This window comes from Boleophthalmus pectinirostris, unplaced genomic scaffold (genome assembly GCF_026225935.1).
Source record: "Boleophthalmus pectinirostris isolate CB_2022bp ecotype Guang Dong unplaced genomic scaffold, ASM2622593v1 HiC_scaffold_3, whole genome shotgun sequence".
NCBI classification, from domain to species: Eukaryota; Metazoa; Chordata; class Actinopteri; order Gobiiformes; family Gobiidae; genus Boleophthalmus; species Boleophthalmus pectinirostris.
This window is the reverse complement of record NW_026571299.1, coordinates 16,336,224-16,354,731: the sequence shown is the minus strand read 5'-3', so window position 1 is coordinate 16,354,731 and position 18,508 is coordinate 16,336,224. Positions and strand designations below refer to the sequence as shown.

General features: G+C 37.3%; 1 protein-coding gene across 1 annotated transcript in view; it reads left to right on the top strand.

Annotated features, from left to right (window-relative positions):
- The window catches only part of LOC110173763 (cadherin-22), a 202,901-nt gene that overhangs the window by 119,995 nt on the left and 64,398 nt on the right, over positions 1-18,508 (top strand). The window contains exon 8 of the mRNA XM_020939773.2: positions 9,350-9,471. Coding sequence (XP_020795432.2) covers positions 9,350-9,471 — 122 coding nt within the window. The remainder of the gene's footprint in view (positions 1-9,349; positions 9,472-18,508) is intronic.

Genomic DNA, 18,508 nt, shown 5'->3' with positions numbered 1-18,508 from the left:
GGTGAATAATTATGACTTTGGAATATATAAGGTAAATGAGGAATAATATTTGACTACCACAAATATTTTAAAATGAACTTGTTGAGTTTTTTTATTTTTTTTTTATCAAGTGCAGCACAAGATTAAATTGTTAAAATGAAATTGTCCAGATAACACTACAAAACCGCACATCTCAGAATTGTGACTACTGCGCTCTTCATTTTTCTCCAAGTCATATTTTCCAACAAAAATCTCAAAAAACTAATTTGTCTCTAGTAACTTCACATTGTTGGCACCCCCCCAACACACACACACACACGCACACACGCACAACAGAATCCTCACTTTCATGTGTCTATCCCCAAAGTTCGGTCGCCATCATTGAACGCTTGGGAGAACCACTATGGAGTCATTGTGTCAGCTTTACACCAGCTGGTGAGTACAGGCCCAGATGCAAAAGCGCGCCAATAATCTGCTCAAATCCCTTTATTCTTCCCCTCAATCTGAAGACCGATCCGGAACAGTGCCTCTCGGTCCACGCGAATGTACATCTCTGACTGGATAACCCCTCTCCCCACAGAGCCAGTTTGGGACAGCTTTGTTTCAACCGTTATTCAATCTCCGTGAATTGAAATGTAAAAATATGTGATGTGCGATGGGAGGGTTTGTCTGTCTGGCGCTGTAGGGACAGTTGCGTAAGAGGTGGAAAGTGTTTTGATGCTTTACTGAAAAGAATTTGGACATATTGGACAAAAGAAGACGAGGAATTTATGGATAGGCTGTTGTATTTGTTGCTGTGGTGGAGTCGTGGCTGATGAAGGATGTGATAGTTGACTAGATAAGTTGCAAAAATAATGGGAAATTATTAGAAATTAAGGAGAAAAATCATGTGGGAGAATAGAGGAAGAAATGTAGAGGTTGAGGAGGCTTTTGGTTTCGCTGCTGTGGTGGAGTTAGGGGCAGATGAAGGTTGTGGTAGGTTAACAGTTGCAGAAGTAATGGGAAATTATTATAAATGTGACAATATTAGGGACAATATCTGCTGGGAGATGAGAAGAAAATAATGTAGGGGTTGAGGAGGCTTTTGATTTTGCTGCTGTGGTAGAGTTGGGGCAGATGAAGGTTGTGGTAGGCGACTAGGTGAGCTGCAAAGGAATGGGGAAAATAACTGTCTGTCTCGTGGTGGTCTGAGGGGAAGAGTCTGAGGGGGCTGATGGTTTTGCTGCTGTGGAGGAGTTGGTGAGATGCAGCTGGCAGGTGATTGGTGGTTGATATATGAAGGTAGCAGGCTGTGATTGGCTATCAGCAAAAGGCAAGTTTTTTTTGTTTTTTTTTGTTTTTTTCCCCCACAGTGGGTTTGCATATTTTATGTACATGTAAAAATGTAGTAATACTTGTTGCAATAGCAGTTGCAGTATTGAGCAGTAATCAGTCAGTTTTAACATTAATTAATGAACACAAGAATTAAGTATATATCCAGTACATGTAACTTTTCAGAGATTTTGTGGGTTCGATCCATGGGTCGCCTGGGCCTTTCTGTGTGGATTTTGCATGCTTCTCCTCGTGTCTGGATGGGTTTCCTCTTGGCGCTCCAGTTTCCTAGTCTGTCTGGCGCCACCTAGTGTCTCCGTTCAATTTCATTTCTCTCCAGCGACTAGGTAAGGAGTCAGAATACACTAGACGGTTCACAAAAACCCAGGAAGTGCGAGTTTGGGCACCAGCCAATCAGCAAAGAGTCATACATTCTGTATCGGCAATGTTTCCTGAGATCGAGGATTTAAAACCAGAGCAAAGAGAATGTTTGGTGAATTTTATCAAGAGGAAAGACGTTATTGCCCTTCTTTCTACAGGATTTAGGAAAAGCTTAATATACCAGTTAGCCCCGTAAGCGGCGCATTACATATGTCATGACCAAATAGCAGCGATTGGTTAAATAAAAAAAGTGCCCACCTACCTTCGAGCGAACAAATTCTAATGCTGCGAGGTCAGATGGTTTCAACCCAAAACATGCTACATAGGTCTCCAGGAAGAATAGCTGATGGCTAAGGTCAATTAGATTCAATCAATCAATGAACCTGCCCAGGGACTACAAGTGGAAATTAGGACTGGTGCTACAACCTGGTACAATGCATCTCTCCTGTTAAGGTTAACTGTATATTGTGCACTGTCCCTGTCTCATTAAATAAATAAACTAACCGGAAAAGGAGTAGGAAGAAGAAAACATATTAAATCCCATCCCTCTCTTCCATTGACTCTTTTTTCACTTACCGACATCTACAAATCTTGGATGAAAACTCCCAACGATCGAAAACATCAACAACTTGTCAACTTGTAGCAGTGCCACCCTTCCACCTCACTCCCTCAGATCACCAAACCAGATCTAATCCAAACAAATATTTAAAAATCCAATTCATCCCAGAATAAAAACTCACACACCATCCCAGAATTGAATCAACCACCAAATGAAGTAGTTTTAAGACCAATTTTGGTTAATTTTAAAAGTTATCTGTCAAAACCTTCACACCATGCACTCCCACTCTCTCCTTTCATCAGCATGACATCCATTTGGATTTTTCTAATGAATTAACCAGAACCAGGCACCTGCAATCTGGATAAAAAATAAATAAAATCCATCTTTAACCAGTCACAGCCATTTACATTTGTTCATGTTAATATTTGGTCTAAATAAGGGCTTAACCAGGACTTTAACTTGGGTTGAAACGAGAGTAAACTCAAAATTACCCAGGAAAAAATGTGATCAAAACCAGGTCAATTCCATAGACTGTAAATGGACATACCCATCTGTCAACTGCTTGTTTCTATGGAGATGTCATTGCTCTGTCTGAAATGTTCCACAGTATGACATTAAACAGCTCTACCTTACCTTATTTATTCAATTATAGGTGGTTTTATAGTTCAAAAATATAGCAAAAAACAGGTATTCTCACTCTGAGCTGGTTTGCCTCTCCACAGATCTGACCTGGGTTAGCAATGACATCTTCATGGAGAAACGGGTTTGTTGGGCCTTCCACCAAAAAAGTTACACAAAAAGTTGCACGTTTAATCTTAGACCAGAGATGCCTCAAACAACACTTCATCAGAGCCGTACATTTACTGGTGTACGGCATTTTCATATTTCTCACACCCCATCAGGGACCAAATTAGAATAAGAGAGGATATTGTCTTTGCGTTTATGTGTGTGGATGGCTCAGGCAGAAAGCGGTCAATTAAAAGCCTGCATTGATGTGGGGATTATGCTATTAGCCACTAGCAGCATTCTCATTATTGTGTGCCTCTGCTGGGCTCACAAAGACGGAAGGATCCAGACTGTGCATCCCTGTTGATAATGGCTTTCTCAGGCTTTTTGATGAACCTGTAAGATTATTATTATTTTTTTTGGTATTTATTTTTTTCTGTACACAATGCGCCACTTGTAGTACATAGAAAACCATCTGTGTTGCGTGTGAATGTGCAAAAGGAGATTGGAATGTAATGGGGCTAAATGAGCAGGTCTAAATGGACTCATGAATGCGGTATTGTACTCTTGGATTAGATGGCATGTCAGGCCATGTTTTACTTGTACAGAAATTGAGAGTCTTGACAGAATGCCAGAAATAATATATATCCTCTTGGGCTATATTTGAATACATCATTTTATAGTTCTTTAAATACATTCTAAAGAAATAAGTGCAATCCTAAAAATTCAAGTTAAAATGTGTATTGGGAGTTGTATCTGCTTATCTTCCTAGCTGCTTTTTTATATGTATATGTCCACATACACTACCTGTCAAAAGTTTTAGAACACCACACTTTTTCCAGTTTTTTCCAGTTTACTGTTGAACATAACCTATTCTAAACTTTTGATTCATGAAAGTGTCCACCTTTGGCAGATATAACAGCTGAAGACACTCGTGGCATTCTTTTTACAATAGAAATCAAATATTCTTCAGAAAGTCTGTTGCAGAATGTTCCCATAAATGTGTGGCACTTATAGGTTGCTTGGCTTTCACTCTTCTGTCCAGTTCATCCCAAAACCAGCTCGATGGGGTTTAAGTCTGGACTCTGTGCTGGACACTTCATGTTTTCAAGTTTACCATCTTGTTCTTTATCTACCTTTGTACCATTTCAAGCTCTTCATTGAACTTGCACGACTTGAATTGCAATAAATAACTGGAAAAATGAGGGTGTTCTAAAACATTTGACCAGTAGTGTATGATATATAAAACATGCATTTTATGTTTTAATCATTTTGATGGAACGCAATAAAGTCACAACTGAATAATGATTTTCAAAAACTATTAAGTGCCTGAACGACCCAAAATGTGTTGGGCATATACTCTATGTCCACATATGTGTACACCAGGTCCTTGGAGGCTACGCTGATATCAGAAATGTGAAACCTTACTGATTCAAACCAACACTGTGTCCTTGAGCAATACACTTACAATACACTTTTCCCCCTTTCACTTGTTTATGAAGAAAAACAATGAATGTATTTATGTACTTGTCTATTTATTTATTATTTTATTGCCAGATTTCTCTACCAATCACGTCGTATTGCTGTCTGTTGCTATGAAATATAATATGAATAAGAATAATATGAATATGAATATAATAGGCAAATGCACAAATATTAAGCCAAATTATTCCTAAATGTACCTAAAACCATTGACTTCATTTTGGCCAACACGCAACAGCACGCCTTCCACTATAATTACTATATTGACTTATTGTTACATTCATTATATGCTGAATGAACAATATTTTTTCTTAATTTTATATAATATTAGACCTGGACGATGACATTTATGTTATAGATGGTCCAATAATTAATTTCCTTGACACACTGTAGATACCAGAACTACTAGTATTTAATATTTATATATTTCAGGCCAAAACATGTTTAATATGATTCATGTAGAAAAGGGATTACTGGGACAATCCTGCTTTAAGTTATTGCAAAAGTGGTATAAATTCATTTCAACATTATCGTTTATCACTTAAAAAATTGTTATACCCTGGAATCCGTGTTTTGTTTTTACCAAGCAATAAAAAAAATAACATAAATCTTATACATTCCAAAGCCTTAATTGTTATTGTTATATGTTTCTCTGAGTACAAAACTTTCACAGCTAATTCTCACCTTCTAAACAGCACAGAACATTGGGTGTTAATGTATTTTGATGTGTGGTGACAGTCGTAAGTGCTCTCTTAATTAGACCTATGTGTGCGTGCATGTTTGTACTCTTTAGACGCATATAATTAGACCCTTTATCGCCGAGGGTCTCTATATGAATGATTTATGAATTCTGTGTTTTTGTATTTACGGCACACTCTAATGCGTTAACCTGATGACGATTGCTCACTGACTTATTCATCAGGCATTTACTGTAATTAGCCCAGACATAGAGACCTGCACTTGAAGCAGCTAAATTGGGCAATTATGGACATTACGTGCACGCCTCATAGGCTGATGGGGTGTTAAAACGTCAAATAACCTGAAGGGGGCGTATGAAGTCAATGAAAGAGTAAACAGAAGGCAAAGAGCAAGGAAAGAAAAATAAAAAAGTGTGCAATATATGTAATTTTTTGGGTCCATCACCTGCTTGTTTCTATGAATATGTCATTGCTCTGCCGAGAAAAACAGGTATTCTGACTGTGATCTAACCTGTAATAGAAAAGTTTAATGCCATGCTGTGAAACATTCCAGACAAAACAATAACATCTCCATGGAGAAAAGCATTTGAATCTTGAACAGTATGGTATTAAACGTATTAAATATACATGGGTGACAGTATTGGCAGAGCGTTTGTTCACCGGGTCGAAGGTGGACAGTTTGTAATCATTGGTAGAGCGGTCAGGCTAGTGGTGCAATTTCAGCTCCCACAGATGAATGTTGTTGTTGTGTCCTCGGGCAAGACACCCCTAGTTACCCACCTCACCCCCTGGTGTCTGTGTACACTGGTGTTTGAATGTGTGTGTGAATGAGTGAATGGGTCCTTGATGTAAAGGACTATGGATGCACTGAAGTTGGAAAAATGCTATAAAAATGTGACCATGACCATTAATTCAATTATTGTTTTACCTTACCTTTTAATTACAATCATGTTTTCCTTGCTCAAAAATATCTTTAAAACATACATTCTCAGTGTGAATGGTGTCACCACAGATCTGACCTGCTTGTCTCTATGAATACAGATACTATATTTAAAACTATAACGTGTGCAAAGCTGTAAAACTCCCATGGAGACAAAGGAACTGGCAGTCTCTCCATCCGTGAAGTTACTAGTTTTGGTTTGAATAAGAGTTGTTCCATTAAAAAAATAAAATAAAATTCTCTAGTCATTTTTTTGGTTTTGGGACTACCACCTGCTTGTCTCCATGGAGATGTTATTGCTTTGCCTGGAAGGTTCCACCAAATGGTATTAAACATACCTATTTCACATTGGGGCAACAGTGGCTCAGTGGTTAGAAAAGTGGTCCCCCAGTCTGAAGGTCCAAGTATAGATTCTAGCTCAGATAAAGTTCTCTCTTTGTGTCTTTCGGCAAGACACTTGAACCACCCTGTCTAGTATCAAAGTGTGTGCGGGAGTGACTGTTGAATACTTTATTGTATTACTATTTATTCAACTATCGTGTAACTAGTCCCAGTGGCAATAGGGGTGTGCAAAAATACTGGAATACTGATATATCGCGTCATTTAATGTGATGATAGAGTATCGATACCGTGGGCTGCTGTATCGATATATATGTATCGATGTATTTTTTCGTATATTTTATAATTTTGTTTTTGTTACAGACCTACAGTTTTGCTGCTGGTTTAGTGGAAGGAAATGTTTTTATGCGACACATTTGACAGTTTCACTGTTTTGATGAGTAAAGTTGGTGTGTTTCATATTCACTTTGCACAAGAAGTGGTTTAACCCTCTCAGGCTCAAATACATTTTTAGTATCAGAAAAAATCTGATATTTGGGGAAAATTATCATATGGGGTAGTAATATACAATCCTGACTTTTTTATCCTTTGTAAACAAAAAAAGTATTTTGCACTTCTGGCAGGCCGTTTGCATGTAGCCATTCTTGCACAGTCTGCATCGTCCACGTTTATCAGCATGGATGGGAAAAATGGCTCCTGAGTAAAAAAAGCTCATAAAATATGGATGTGGAGTAAATAGGTAATTGGAATTTAGCTGTTGCAAATCTACAACGCCTGCCTGGAGAGGGTTAACAAACACTTTTAGTATCACAGCCATGATTTAGCCTTATTGAACAGTATTGAATTGACATGAAATCTGTTGTATCGAACCAAAAATGCACTGTATCAAGATATGTATTGTATCATGGCCTATGTATCGAGGTATGTATCATATCAGCAACATCTCAGTGATACCCAGGCAATAACATCTCCATGGAGACAAAAAGGTAATGGACCTACAAAAAGAACGTAGTGCTCTTTAATGCTATCTTCCACTGTCTATACGGTAAACACTAGTCATGCACATGTACAATATAAGTCTATTTTATCCAGTCCCATGCTTTGATTCTTGAGAAGCCATCACAGCATTCTTACTTTGAGCAGATTCAAACACATAATACTGTCTATTTTCTCAAACACATTTATTTATCATTATGGCTGCGCTGAGGCATGTATCTTGCACTTTGACTATTAAACAACCACATTCCAACATGTCATTATCAGATAGCGAGCACGCAGGATACAAAAATGGTTTCTTTGCTGCGATTTGCGTGTCTGTCACTCAACGCCAACAGAAAAGCATTATCCAGGTAATAGCAGCAATTGGAGGAAGCATTAGATTAGAACCCCGAAGCACTTAGTCCCTACGCCGAATATCTCCACAAAGGAAATTACAGAAGCCACGAAAAGCTGTCTCGCGAAAATGCTTCAGTATTTATGCTTTGCGGATAGGCTGTCAAATCAAAACTCGCACCTCGCGTTTCAAGATTTCCATCTCGTAAGACGTATATGCCAGTTTGATTTTGTTGTTCGTCCTAACATAACCTTGGCTCTGTAATATCCGAAGCTGTCCATCTTTCTGTATACTTCAAATGAGGATCGAACATTTTAGGAGTGTTATATTGCGGCCTTTCTTTTGGATTGCGATTCGATACTTGAACACAATGGTGGCATGATGGCTGAGTGGCTAGCACCTCACAGCAAGATGGTTCGTTTTGTGCAAAGTTTGGTTTTTCTACGAACATTCCAGTTTGAAGATGCACTGTGTAACTTTTCTGGAGGGGACCCGCAACCTCTTTTATTCATTTATTCAACTACAGATGATATTCATTGCTCAAAAATATCTTAAAAAACATAAATTCTTACTGTGGGGTCACCTCCACAAAGTGTTAACCTGTCATTTGGCTTGCAAGTCTCCATGAAGAAGTTTAAGCCCATACTGTGGAGCATTCTAGGTACATCGAACAAGTAGGCGAATACATCTACATCTTCAGAGCTCAAAATCCGCCTTTTACCTTTAGTTCAGTAGAGATTGGCCATTTCCAGGGCTGAAATTATTCAAATGATTCCAGTAAAGGTGTATGGAGTTCAAAAACACAGTGGAGTTCTTCCTGTGTTACCACATGACATCACCAGGTGGAACAGAAGAACTGAATATTCAGGGTTTGTGTGTTAAAGATTAGATGTGAATGAAACAAAACACAACTCCAGATATGGTTAAGATGAGGAAACAACATACAACATACAAATAACATAGATCAGAAAATAGTGTAAGATGGGCCTTGTAACCATGGAGAAAAGACTGAAATATGAACTCTTTGGAATCACATACAATGTCCAATGAAGAGCTTGAAATGGTACAAAGGTAAGTACTGAACAGCCAGAGCTAAAAAAAAAAAAAAAAAAAGATGAAAGATAATAAAATACAAATCCACGCTCTGCCAAAACTACCTCAGGAAAAAAGAACAAAATGGTGAGCTTGAAAACATGGAGTGTCCAGCACAGTGTCCAGACTTAGGTTTTGGGACCTACAAGTGCCACATATTTATGGGAACATCTGCTACAGACTTGGAAAGAACTTTCTGAACAATATCTGATTTCTATTGTCCAAAGAATGCCACGAGTGTGTTCAGCTGTTATATCTGCCAAAGGTGGACGCTTTGATGAATCAAAAGTTTAGAATATGTTTTGGTCAACAGTAAACGGGGAAAAAAACTGGAAAAAGTGTGGTGTTCTAAAACTTTTGACCAATCGTGCACATTTGAGAAGTCTAAACTACCGTGTTAGAAGGTCACTGTTAGTAGGCCTATTGACGGTATTTTGTTTGCAATTTGTTGCCATTAAACTTGTCAAGACACTTCCTGATCTGTATTTGTTGTGATTTGTTTGTTGCAGAGAATCACGCCATGGCGTCGCACACATCGGTGAACATTCGGATACTGGATGTCAACGACAATCCCCCTGAACTGGCCCTACCGTACGAAGCCTCCATATGTGAAGACGCCAAGCCCGGACAGGTAAGTGAACCAATGTTAGATTTAAAGCTGCACTGTGTAATTTATTGCTGGTTGAGGGTCCGTCAGATGCTTTTCTTCATGGAGATGTTATTGCTTTGACTGGTATGTTTCACTCTATGGCATTAAACTTTCTAACTCCACGGACCCCCAACCAAAAAGCTACATACTGCACCTTTAAAGCTAGAGGATATTACAGTTTTTGGACGTAGGAAGTGTTTTTATCTCATGTGCCACAATATGCTAGTTGTTTTGCTGGAACTTATATATTGGAAGTTAACTTGGCCAATAGTTTCTGAATATACCAAAGCAAGCGTCAGTGACAGATGGTCCATGTCCATGTGATAAAGGCACATCTGTGGTGGTTTTTAATGCTCTGATCTCTTTGCTTTATAGGTGCTAAAAATCCATTCCCACTCATAGAAAATACTGCAACTAATGTTTAACTATTTATAAAGCAAATGAATATAATATAATAAATAGGCGATGTAAACCCAAATCTGAACAGGGAGATAATAAGTTGCAATAGTTCAAGTAACTGCATGAGTGTATGATACGCAATGTATGATTTCATTTGATTGTAAAATTTTTTTTATACTAATTATTTTATATAAACTACATGATGCCAGATATTGTAAGATTTATTTTTTTGTTTGTTACATGTGGAAGTAGAAGTTGTCTGATATCATTAGCCGTAGGGTCCAAATCTGATGATTCAGTACATACATACTCAAGATATGCATGTCATGAATTAATATATCCCTGATACTAAAACAATGAATGATATATTGCGATTTGTCAATAATTTCTTTTATTACTATAGTCAACTAGACCTTCACAAGAACAAAAGTGTAGGAAATGTAACTTATTACATGTTTTAAATCATGAGATAGTGAATGTAACTTCTAGAAAATCGTTTCGGATGGATTTTGAATCAAATTGAGATTTATGCAATTAAGTATCACAATATCTCAATGAAACGATGTTTTCCTACACCCCTAAAAAACACCTCTCCATAAGTGTTTATCCACACACCCGCTGCTACCAGTGTAACTCTTGTTTAAGTGTTGGTTGGTTTTAAAGTGTTATTATAGATCAACAGGTCGTGCATGAAGTAATGGAGTACAAAAAGTAAAAGTACAATACTTAGGTACACTTTTTAGGGTTTACTTTACTTTTTAGAGTGGATACATTTTACTTTTACTACAGTACTACTAGTGTTAGATCTGGATTGAAAAGTATAAATTGCTTTTCTTTACGGCTTAAGACCTGCTGAAAAGGCTAAGACTTATTTTTCGTACATTTAATTTGAGTTACCGCCCCAACTTTGAGCAAACCAAATACACAAAAACACAAAACAGCTAGAAAAATTTAATCAACTGCCTCACTTATAATCCGCTAAACTCATTATCAAAATACACTATATTTCATTTTTTGTTCTAAAACTCTGCAAAATCCTTTTACTTTTTACTCTTAAAGTACATTTTTAAACAGGTAATACTTTTACTTAAGTAGATTTCTTCATACGATACTTTTAGTTTTGCTTGAGTAATCTTTTGCCCCGTTATCTGTACTTTTACTTAAGCAACAAAATTGAGAATAGTGACCAGGAGAGGGACAGCTCCAGAGGACAGCAATTTATTGTCTTAAAAAAACCACAATCCGCTATTACGCCCCGAAAGTAGTTCCCTTCAATATTACAAGGCATTACTACAAGGAACATACAAAATAAATCTTACAATATGAAGCAAGGGAGTCTATTTTGAGGAATATCAAAAAAAAATTAACGATGTTTTGCGTTATTTCACTCATGCTTTTTTGTTTAATATGTTCCATGTGTTCATTCATTGTTTTGATGCCTTAATTGAGAATCTACAATGTAAATGTTCATGAAAAACACTCGCACACACACACACAATGACAAAACCAGTAAATAAAAGTGTGTTTAAGCTTTGTCTGGTAGAATACAGTACACAATAGTTCACATTTGGTCCATAAAAAGCTGAACATTGACAGTATCTATATCAGCTCCCATTTAAACTTAATAAACATGAGTACTTGAAATCATTTACTGTATGTATTATCTAGTCAAAAATCATCCATGGGTTAAAGAAGCCCCACTAGATTTTGGACTCTTTACCAAATGACAATCTCATGTTGAATGTTGAATATTATGTAAAGGAATATATGTCTATATTAGCTAAGAATAAATCGAGCCCATTCACTGTTGAACCATTGTACATTTTTATCACTACATTAGTATTCATGTGTAGTTTATAATCTTTGAACAGCAGCACTATCATTTCAGTTTGATTAATTCGTAATTGCATATTTTGATTCTCGTACATCATATTCACAGATTTTTTTTCTCTCTCCGTTTTGGCAAAGGCTCAATTTCTACAACAGGCAGAGAAAATTGTTCTTGAGAATTATTTATTTTCAGTCCATTGAACATTTTTGGCACATTTTACTCCAGTAGACTCTAGTTCTAATCCTGCTGTGTTTACTTTGTTAATAAAAGTGATTTAGCATCACCTCATTGATTCACACACTAATAACTCTGCTGTAAGACTTTTAATAACTAGACAATTTATAGCCAGTGATGGGAAGAATACTTTGAAAATGTGTTTAGTTACAGAATACTGAATACCCCAATTAAAATGTATTTTGTAACATTTTCTGATGCACAGTCCAATCAGAGCACTGCAATCTGAATATCTGGGATACTTTTGCTTCGAGGTTTATTATACTGTGTGTAAAAATAAGCATGACACATAATTACAAACAACTTTATTTTTTCTATAATGCATAAATTTATGTCTAATTAGAGACAAAGAAATCACATACACACACTGCAAAATCGCTTTGTCTTTTCTAAAAATGAAATGTTGAAGTACTGCCATGTATTCCTTTTAATTTAGAAAAGTAACTATTCACAGTTTAAAGGTTTATTAAAGCGTAGACGTAATTCATTATGAACCAGTATTTATTTATTTATTTTGTTTTAAAATAATGATTTAGGCTTAGTAACTACTTAAAGGTACAATGTGTAACTTTCTGGAGTTGGCACGTTGGCAAATAAGATTCAATTATTACGTAAGAACATTGCCAATACAGGTAGATATATTTTATGCCATTGTGTGGAATATTATAGATAAAGAAACAACTTTTCCATGGAAACAAGCAAAAGGAGGCCTTCCTACAGACTATGTAAGAGTCAGGTTTGTGGAGATGCAAGCACACTCATAGGATGCATGTTTGTAGTTTTCAGTACAAAAAAAACCCAAAAAACAAATAAACAAAACAAAACAATAATGCATTTTTGTAAATATAATGATCTGATTTACTAGTAGTAGTAGTAGGAGGAGGAGGAGGAGGAGGAGGAGGAGTAGGAGGAGGAGTAGGAGGTAGGAGGAGGAGGAGGAGGAGGAGGAGGGGAGGAGGAGGGGGAGGAGGAGGAGGAGGAGGAGTTGGAGTTGGAGTTGTTTTAGTAGTATACATGTGGCTTTAATTAAGGGGTTAGGCTTAGGAGTCAGGGTTCAGGCAATAATTAAGTAGTTATTAAGCTCAAATTATTCTTCATAAACTAACTGCTCATTATAAATTAAATCTTTCTTCACAGTTGGGTTTGCTATTATAAAGTGTCACCAACTCGAACACTGCTTCACAGACAGACTGTCCCCAGCTGACTTTTATGTGTGTCATTACCTGTACACTAACCATGAACAAAGCGCCTACTATACCTCTGGGTGCCATTTTGCCACTAGCTCTGTGCACTCCTCATGATTAAAACAAATCCAACCATTATAGAGTCTCTTCCCCTCAGTCAACAGGCCCCGCGCTGAGGTGGAGCCAATTATCATGTGCAAAGCAAAGGAATAATTAAAAAGCTTGGGGCCTGGACACAGGAGGAGTCAGTAGCACATGTAATGAGGTCAGCATCATCCACACTCTTAAACGCTTATGGCCAGCTGTACGCCCCAGGTGTCTCTTCATAGCACCGACTGTTTTGGAGTTAGTCTTTTTAGTCAAGATTTAGTTAAAGGCGCACTGTGAGACATTTCTAGTGGAGAGTCCGCCACACACAAAATTACGTTTGCATTTTGGCTGGATTTTTGCATCATTGATAAAACATTAGACTTCTTCACAGTTTTAAAGTCCACAAACCATCACCAGACACTTTCTGCTGTCAAATTGTGAATGTTAGGTTCTATTACCACAGCATTCAAATTTCCTATGGGTTTCCTTTATGTATTTCTCGCATTTTATTCATGTTCGAGTAGTCACTGAAAATGGAGGTGTTGCTCATAGTCTATTTCCAAATGTAAACGTCATTTTAGGTTATACTTAGATTATGTATAACTGAAAGTGCCAGTCAAGAATTTTGGACATAGGGCCTCATTTTCGAGCTAGCCACAGTGCTGGAGACTTGTGGAGACACTTTTTAAAATATTCCTTCCAGTCCTTGTATTTGCAGAGGTCGCTGGTGCTAGGCTAGCGCATGTCAATGGCCATAGTTAGCCTTCCACTAAAAACAGTCTTACCCACTCCACAAAACACCTGAAACAAATCTATTATTATGCCTCTTGGTCAATGTTAAAGAATAATGTTTGAAATAAAAGTAACCTTGCATAACATGAATTGTCGCATGTTGAGGGACTATTTTCGCAGCAGTAGCAAAATGTTACTTTGCCGGTAAGATGGGTTCTAGGTGATATCAGTCCGCCACTGCCAAGCTTTCTATTAGGAAGTACAACTCGCTGCTGCTCAGACATAAATCCAAGGTTGTTTTTACTTCTAAAATTATTCTATCAACACAGACATTTACATTGATAGTCTGGTGTAATAATAGATTTACTTTGGGTGCTGTTTTTAGTGGCAGGCTAACTATGGCCATTGACATGCACTAGCCTAGCACCAGTGATCTCTGCAAATACAAGGACTGGATGAAATATTTTTAAAAAGTGCCTCCACACATCTCCAACACTATGGCTAACTAGGAAATGAGGTCCTATGTCCAAAATTCCAGACTATTCCTTTAAAATAATAGAAGTAGATTTTGGCTGGACAGGCAGCAGCTCTGTTAGGGCAGATCAATGTCAGTATCATAGACTGTATATATAAATGGACATAGCTAACCTGCTAGCCGTCACATTCCAAACAGGAAGTGTTTATGGAGGAGCTTTGGAGTTAAGGCGGCTCCTTCAACTCAGTTTCCAATTGACTTAACATTCAGAAATCCTCACCTCTCTCTGTGTAACTGCTGCTGTGAGCCTTGTCATCTTGGTCTTAAAATGTTCATATTAACCTGCTCTGCATGATCCTGCTGTTTTTATTTTGCCATTTTATCTGTTAATAAATCCCTATTCCTAATATGGGACCGTCTCCAAATTCGCCTCTGTAACTGTTAGCAACGTGAGCTTCATTTTGTTCGAACACTGTGGCTGACGTCACACGCCCTTAGCTCACTTCTTTTTACAGTCAATATACGCCTACTCAGGACTGTGCCGTTAATACATTTTAGAACCGTTTTCATCAACAGATTAACAGTCTTGGTTGGATTTTGACAACATCATTGGATTTCAGACAACTTCAATAGACACTCTAATGATAAAATTACAAACGCAAACATCTGACCAAATTTGTTAGTCTCAGATATTCTCCAGCTTCTTTGTTCACTAATGACTACAATGAATAAGTAATATATTCTTTTTACTATTGATTTCCTTTTCTTCAGTTGTGTTTTATTGTTTCGTGCACATTTGTGTTGACTCAGAGTGAATCAGACTCTCTTAGCCTTGGGTCAGACTTACTCATGCTCATTTCCAGCCTCACAAGTACACACTGCAGAGGCTAGTATTTCACTTGTATTCCTTTTTTTCAATTTCTTCTTTATTTTTGTAACAATGACTGGACTGTAGTAGTAGTAGAACTGGTCATTTGGACAATTACTTCTTTAAGAGTTGAAAAATTACTTGAGATGTATTCAAAAGTTGCAAAGAACCAGAAATAAAATTAAACAGCTGATGTCATTCAGATGTAACTTCACCTCATTTGACACAGTAACGCAGTGAAAAGATGTGTATTTGCAGTATTTGCGCTCCTTAAAGGTCCTATGTTAAGCCAAAGATGTACATTTTTTCTTCTTATGTCTTTTAACTTCTTGGGTTCTTTCTAAAGACTATACAGTAAAGTGTGTTTACCTTGTTGACATGTTTCGGCTGCTAGCTGCAAGCCATCTTCAGAACTGTCACCGGTGTTGGCGGTGACATGTCGTATATCAGCTGTTCTTACTTCCTGTAGGCGTGGTCAGTCTGATGGACCTGGCAGGTCGCTCAGACTGACCACGCCTCCCGTCACCCGGTGTTCTCTGGAGGAGGGCGTCCCAGGTGTGTGAAAGGAGGCTGTCCGTCACTCGTTTCCCGATTTCAATGGCCTCCCTGATCCAGCGCTTGTTGTTTTACGATCCAATGACCCGAGCCCCTGTCCCAGTCCATAATGTGGTTGTTTCTTTTACAGTGGTCTGATATGACGGATTTTAGGTTTTCCTGTTCTGCTTTGTCTTTTTGTGTTCTGGTGAGTCTCTCTGATGTTTCCTTTTCAGCAAGCAGACGAAACATGTCAACAAGGTAAATACACTTTACTGTATTGTCTTTAAAAAGAACCCAAGAAGTTAAAGCTCCTATATTATTTAAAATGGACTCTTGTGAGCTTTAAGCCATGTTGGAATGCTGTTACCTCATCACAACTTATGTCGAGTTGTGTTTTGTTTCATTCACACGTTTATTTGTAATGACTGGACTGTAGAAGTAGTAGTAGTAGTAGTAGTAGTAGTAGTAGTAGTAGTAGTAGTAACAGTAGAATTAGTGATATAAACAATTACTTTTTATATTTTTCTATTCCCTGTCAGAGAATCTGCCAACAGTACATTTAGAAGAGCTGAAAGAGTAATTCAGAGGTATTCAAAAGTTTTATTGTCCTATTATTTTAGTAGTTGTGCTGATTGAACAGGTGCTTGGTGGTGGTATGGTGGTCCCCTAAAACATGTCTTTAAATAAAACTAATAATTATATGTATTAGTCTTATATAGCACTGTACAAACACTCAAACTTGCTTTACAATTTCATCAGATAAATGTGAAATTTTGCATTGATTTAAAGTGTGAAATTTGGCAAACTTGATGAAGTACTGTCTCGATATTTAGTCAACAGTGGTGACTGAATCAATTTCTCAGTGTTTTATGTATATTTGTGTTTAATCAAAGCAGGATTTGAACTCAGATCCTTGAGGCAGCATGTAAATATGAATGTGCTTAAAATAAAGAATCCCTCAAACTATACACTACTTTTTATTTTTAGTTCAGTTCAAAGTGTAGTGAAGTAGAAAGTACAAATACCTGCTTTCAAATGTAGTGAAACAAGTAAAAAGTATTCACAGTGAAATGTACTTGTAGATACCTAAAAATTACAGTACAGTATTTTTACTTTTGTACTTTCCACCACTGGAAATGGATGTTAAATTACCCACAAAAGGTCAGAAATATCACTTTACATCCTTATTTGGAAGTTAACATTTTATTCACGTTTTCATTTTAAATTTTTCTATGTGTGCCATTTTTAATCACACACTTGATACTCAAATGTTGCTTTTCTTCAACAGTATTCAAGATATAACTGATATTTTGACAATCATCCAACTTCCAACTTTCTTTAGCCCTGTGTTTACAGTGAGCGCCCACCTTGTCTAGTTTAAAAGGGACATTTTGATTCACAGTATTGGTAGCACTGGCACAGAGCCCTGCTTGAGCCCTCTGCTCCCTTGGGTGCTAATGAGCGTGTTTGGCATCTGTCTTATGGGTGCTATTTGGCTCAATCCTGTTCACTATACAAATAAAGCACTCGCAATTCATCACAAAGGCGCAGGCCACAAACACAGCGTGCACTTCCAGCAATAACCCGGGATTAAAGTTAAACAGCTGATGTCATTCAAATGAAACTTCACCTCATCTGACCCCAACACAGTGAATAGATGCTGATTGTGTTTCCCTTAAAGGTCCCATTAGACAAAATTGACTCTTGTGAGCTTTAAGCAGTATTAGAATGTTGTTGCCTCCTCAAAAGCAAATCCAGATTTGTGTTTTCATTCACGCATGTTTGAGTTACCCTTTATTATGTGTTCATCTACATTTCCAAAGTTCAAAATGCTCCGTTCTTGTGGTAATTTTCAAGTTAACAGCTACTTTTAACCTTTCGTTCAGTAGACGTTGGCAAATCCATGTCTGAAATTACCCAAATGATTCTAGTGAAGGTGCGTGGAGTTTAAAAAAACACATTGGAGCACTTCCTGTATTGCCACATAACATCACAATGTGGAATAAAAGTGTTTTCAGTTTGAGAGAAGAACACAGCCTAAATATGCAGGTTTTGTGTGTTGAACATGTGTGAATTAAACTAAACACATCTCTAGGTATGTTTTTGATGAGGAAACATTATAACATAGATCTGAAAATAGAATAATATTGGCCCTTGAAGTTATATATATTTTTTTTTTCATTAGGAAAATGTTCTAACACAAGGGCCAGCATTTAGATTGCAGGGTCATATCCTCTATTGAAATATTAAAAGTCTGATTTTTCATCGACTGTTAGTGCCTTTACAAATCATTCTGTAGGGTTAAAGGTGATTTGTGCAATCACGGAGATGAAACAAGGGGCTGAGTAATGTACATTATTCTGGTAATGGCTCCCGTTTTTCATTTTGGCCTTGGAGTTAAAGATGTGGTGCTTTTGAAAGATTTGACCCTGTGCACTACGGAAGACTGATTCTTCTTCCTAAACCCAGTGAATCTTAAGGGGTTGTCACAAACATACCTGGAGTTGTGTTTTGTTTTATTCACACAGGTTTTAGCCTTTCTCTTCATCTCGAAATGCTCAAAATGCTGTATGTCCACCTTGCGATGCATGTCATTTAGTTGTAGTTTTCAAGTTTCTGCTACCTTTTACCTTCATCTAAATGATTCTAGTGAACATGTGTGAAGTTTC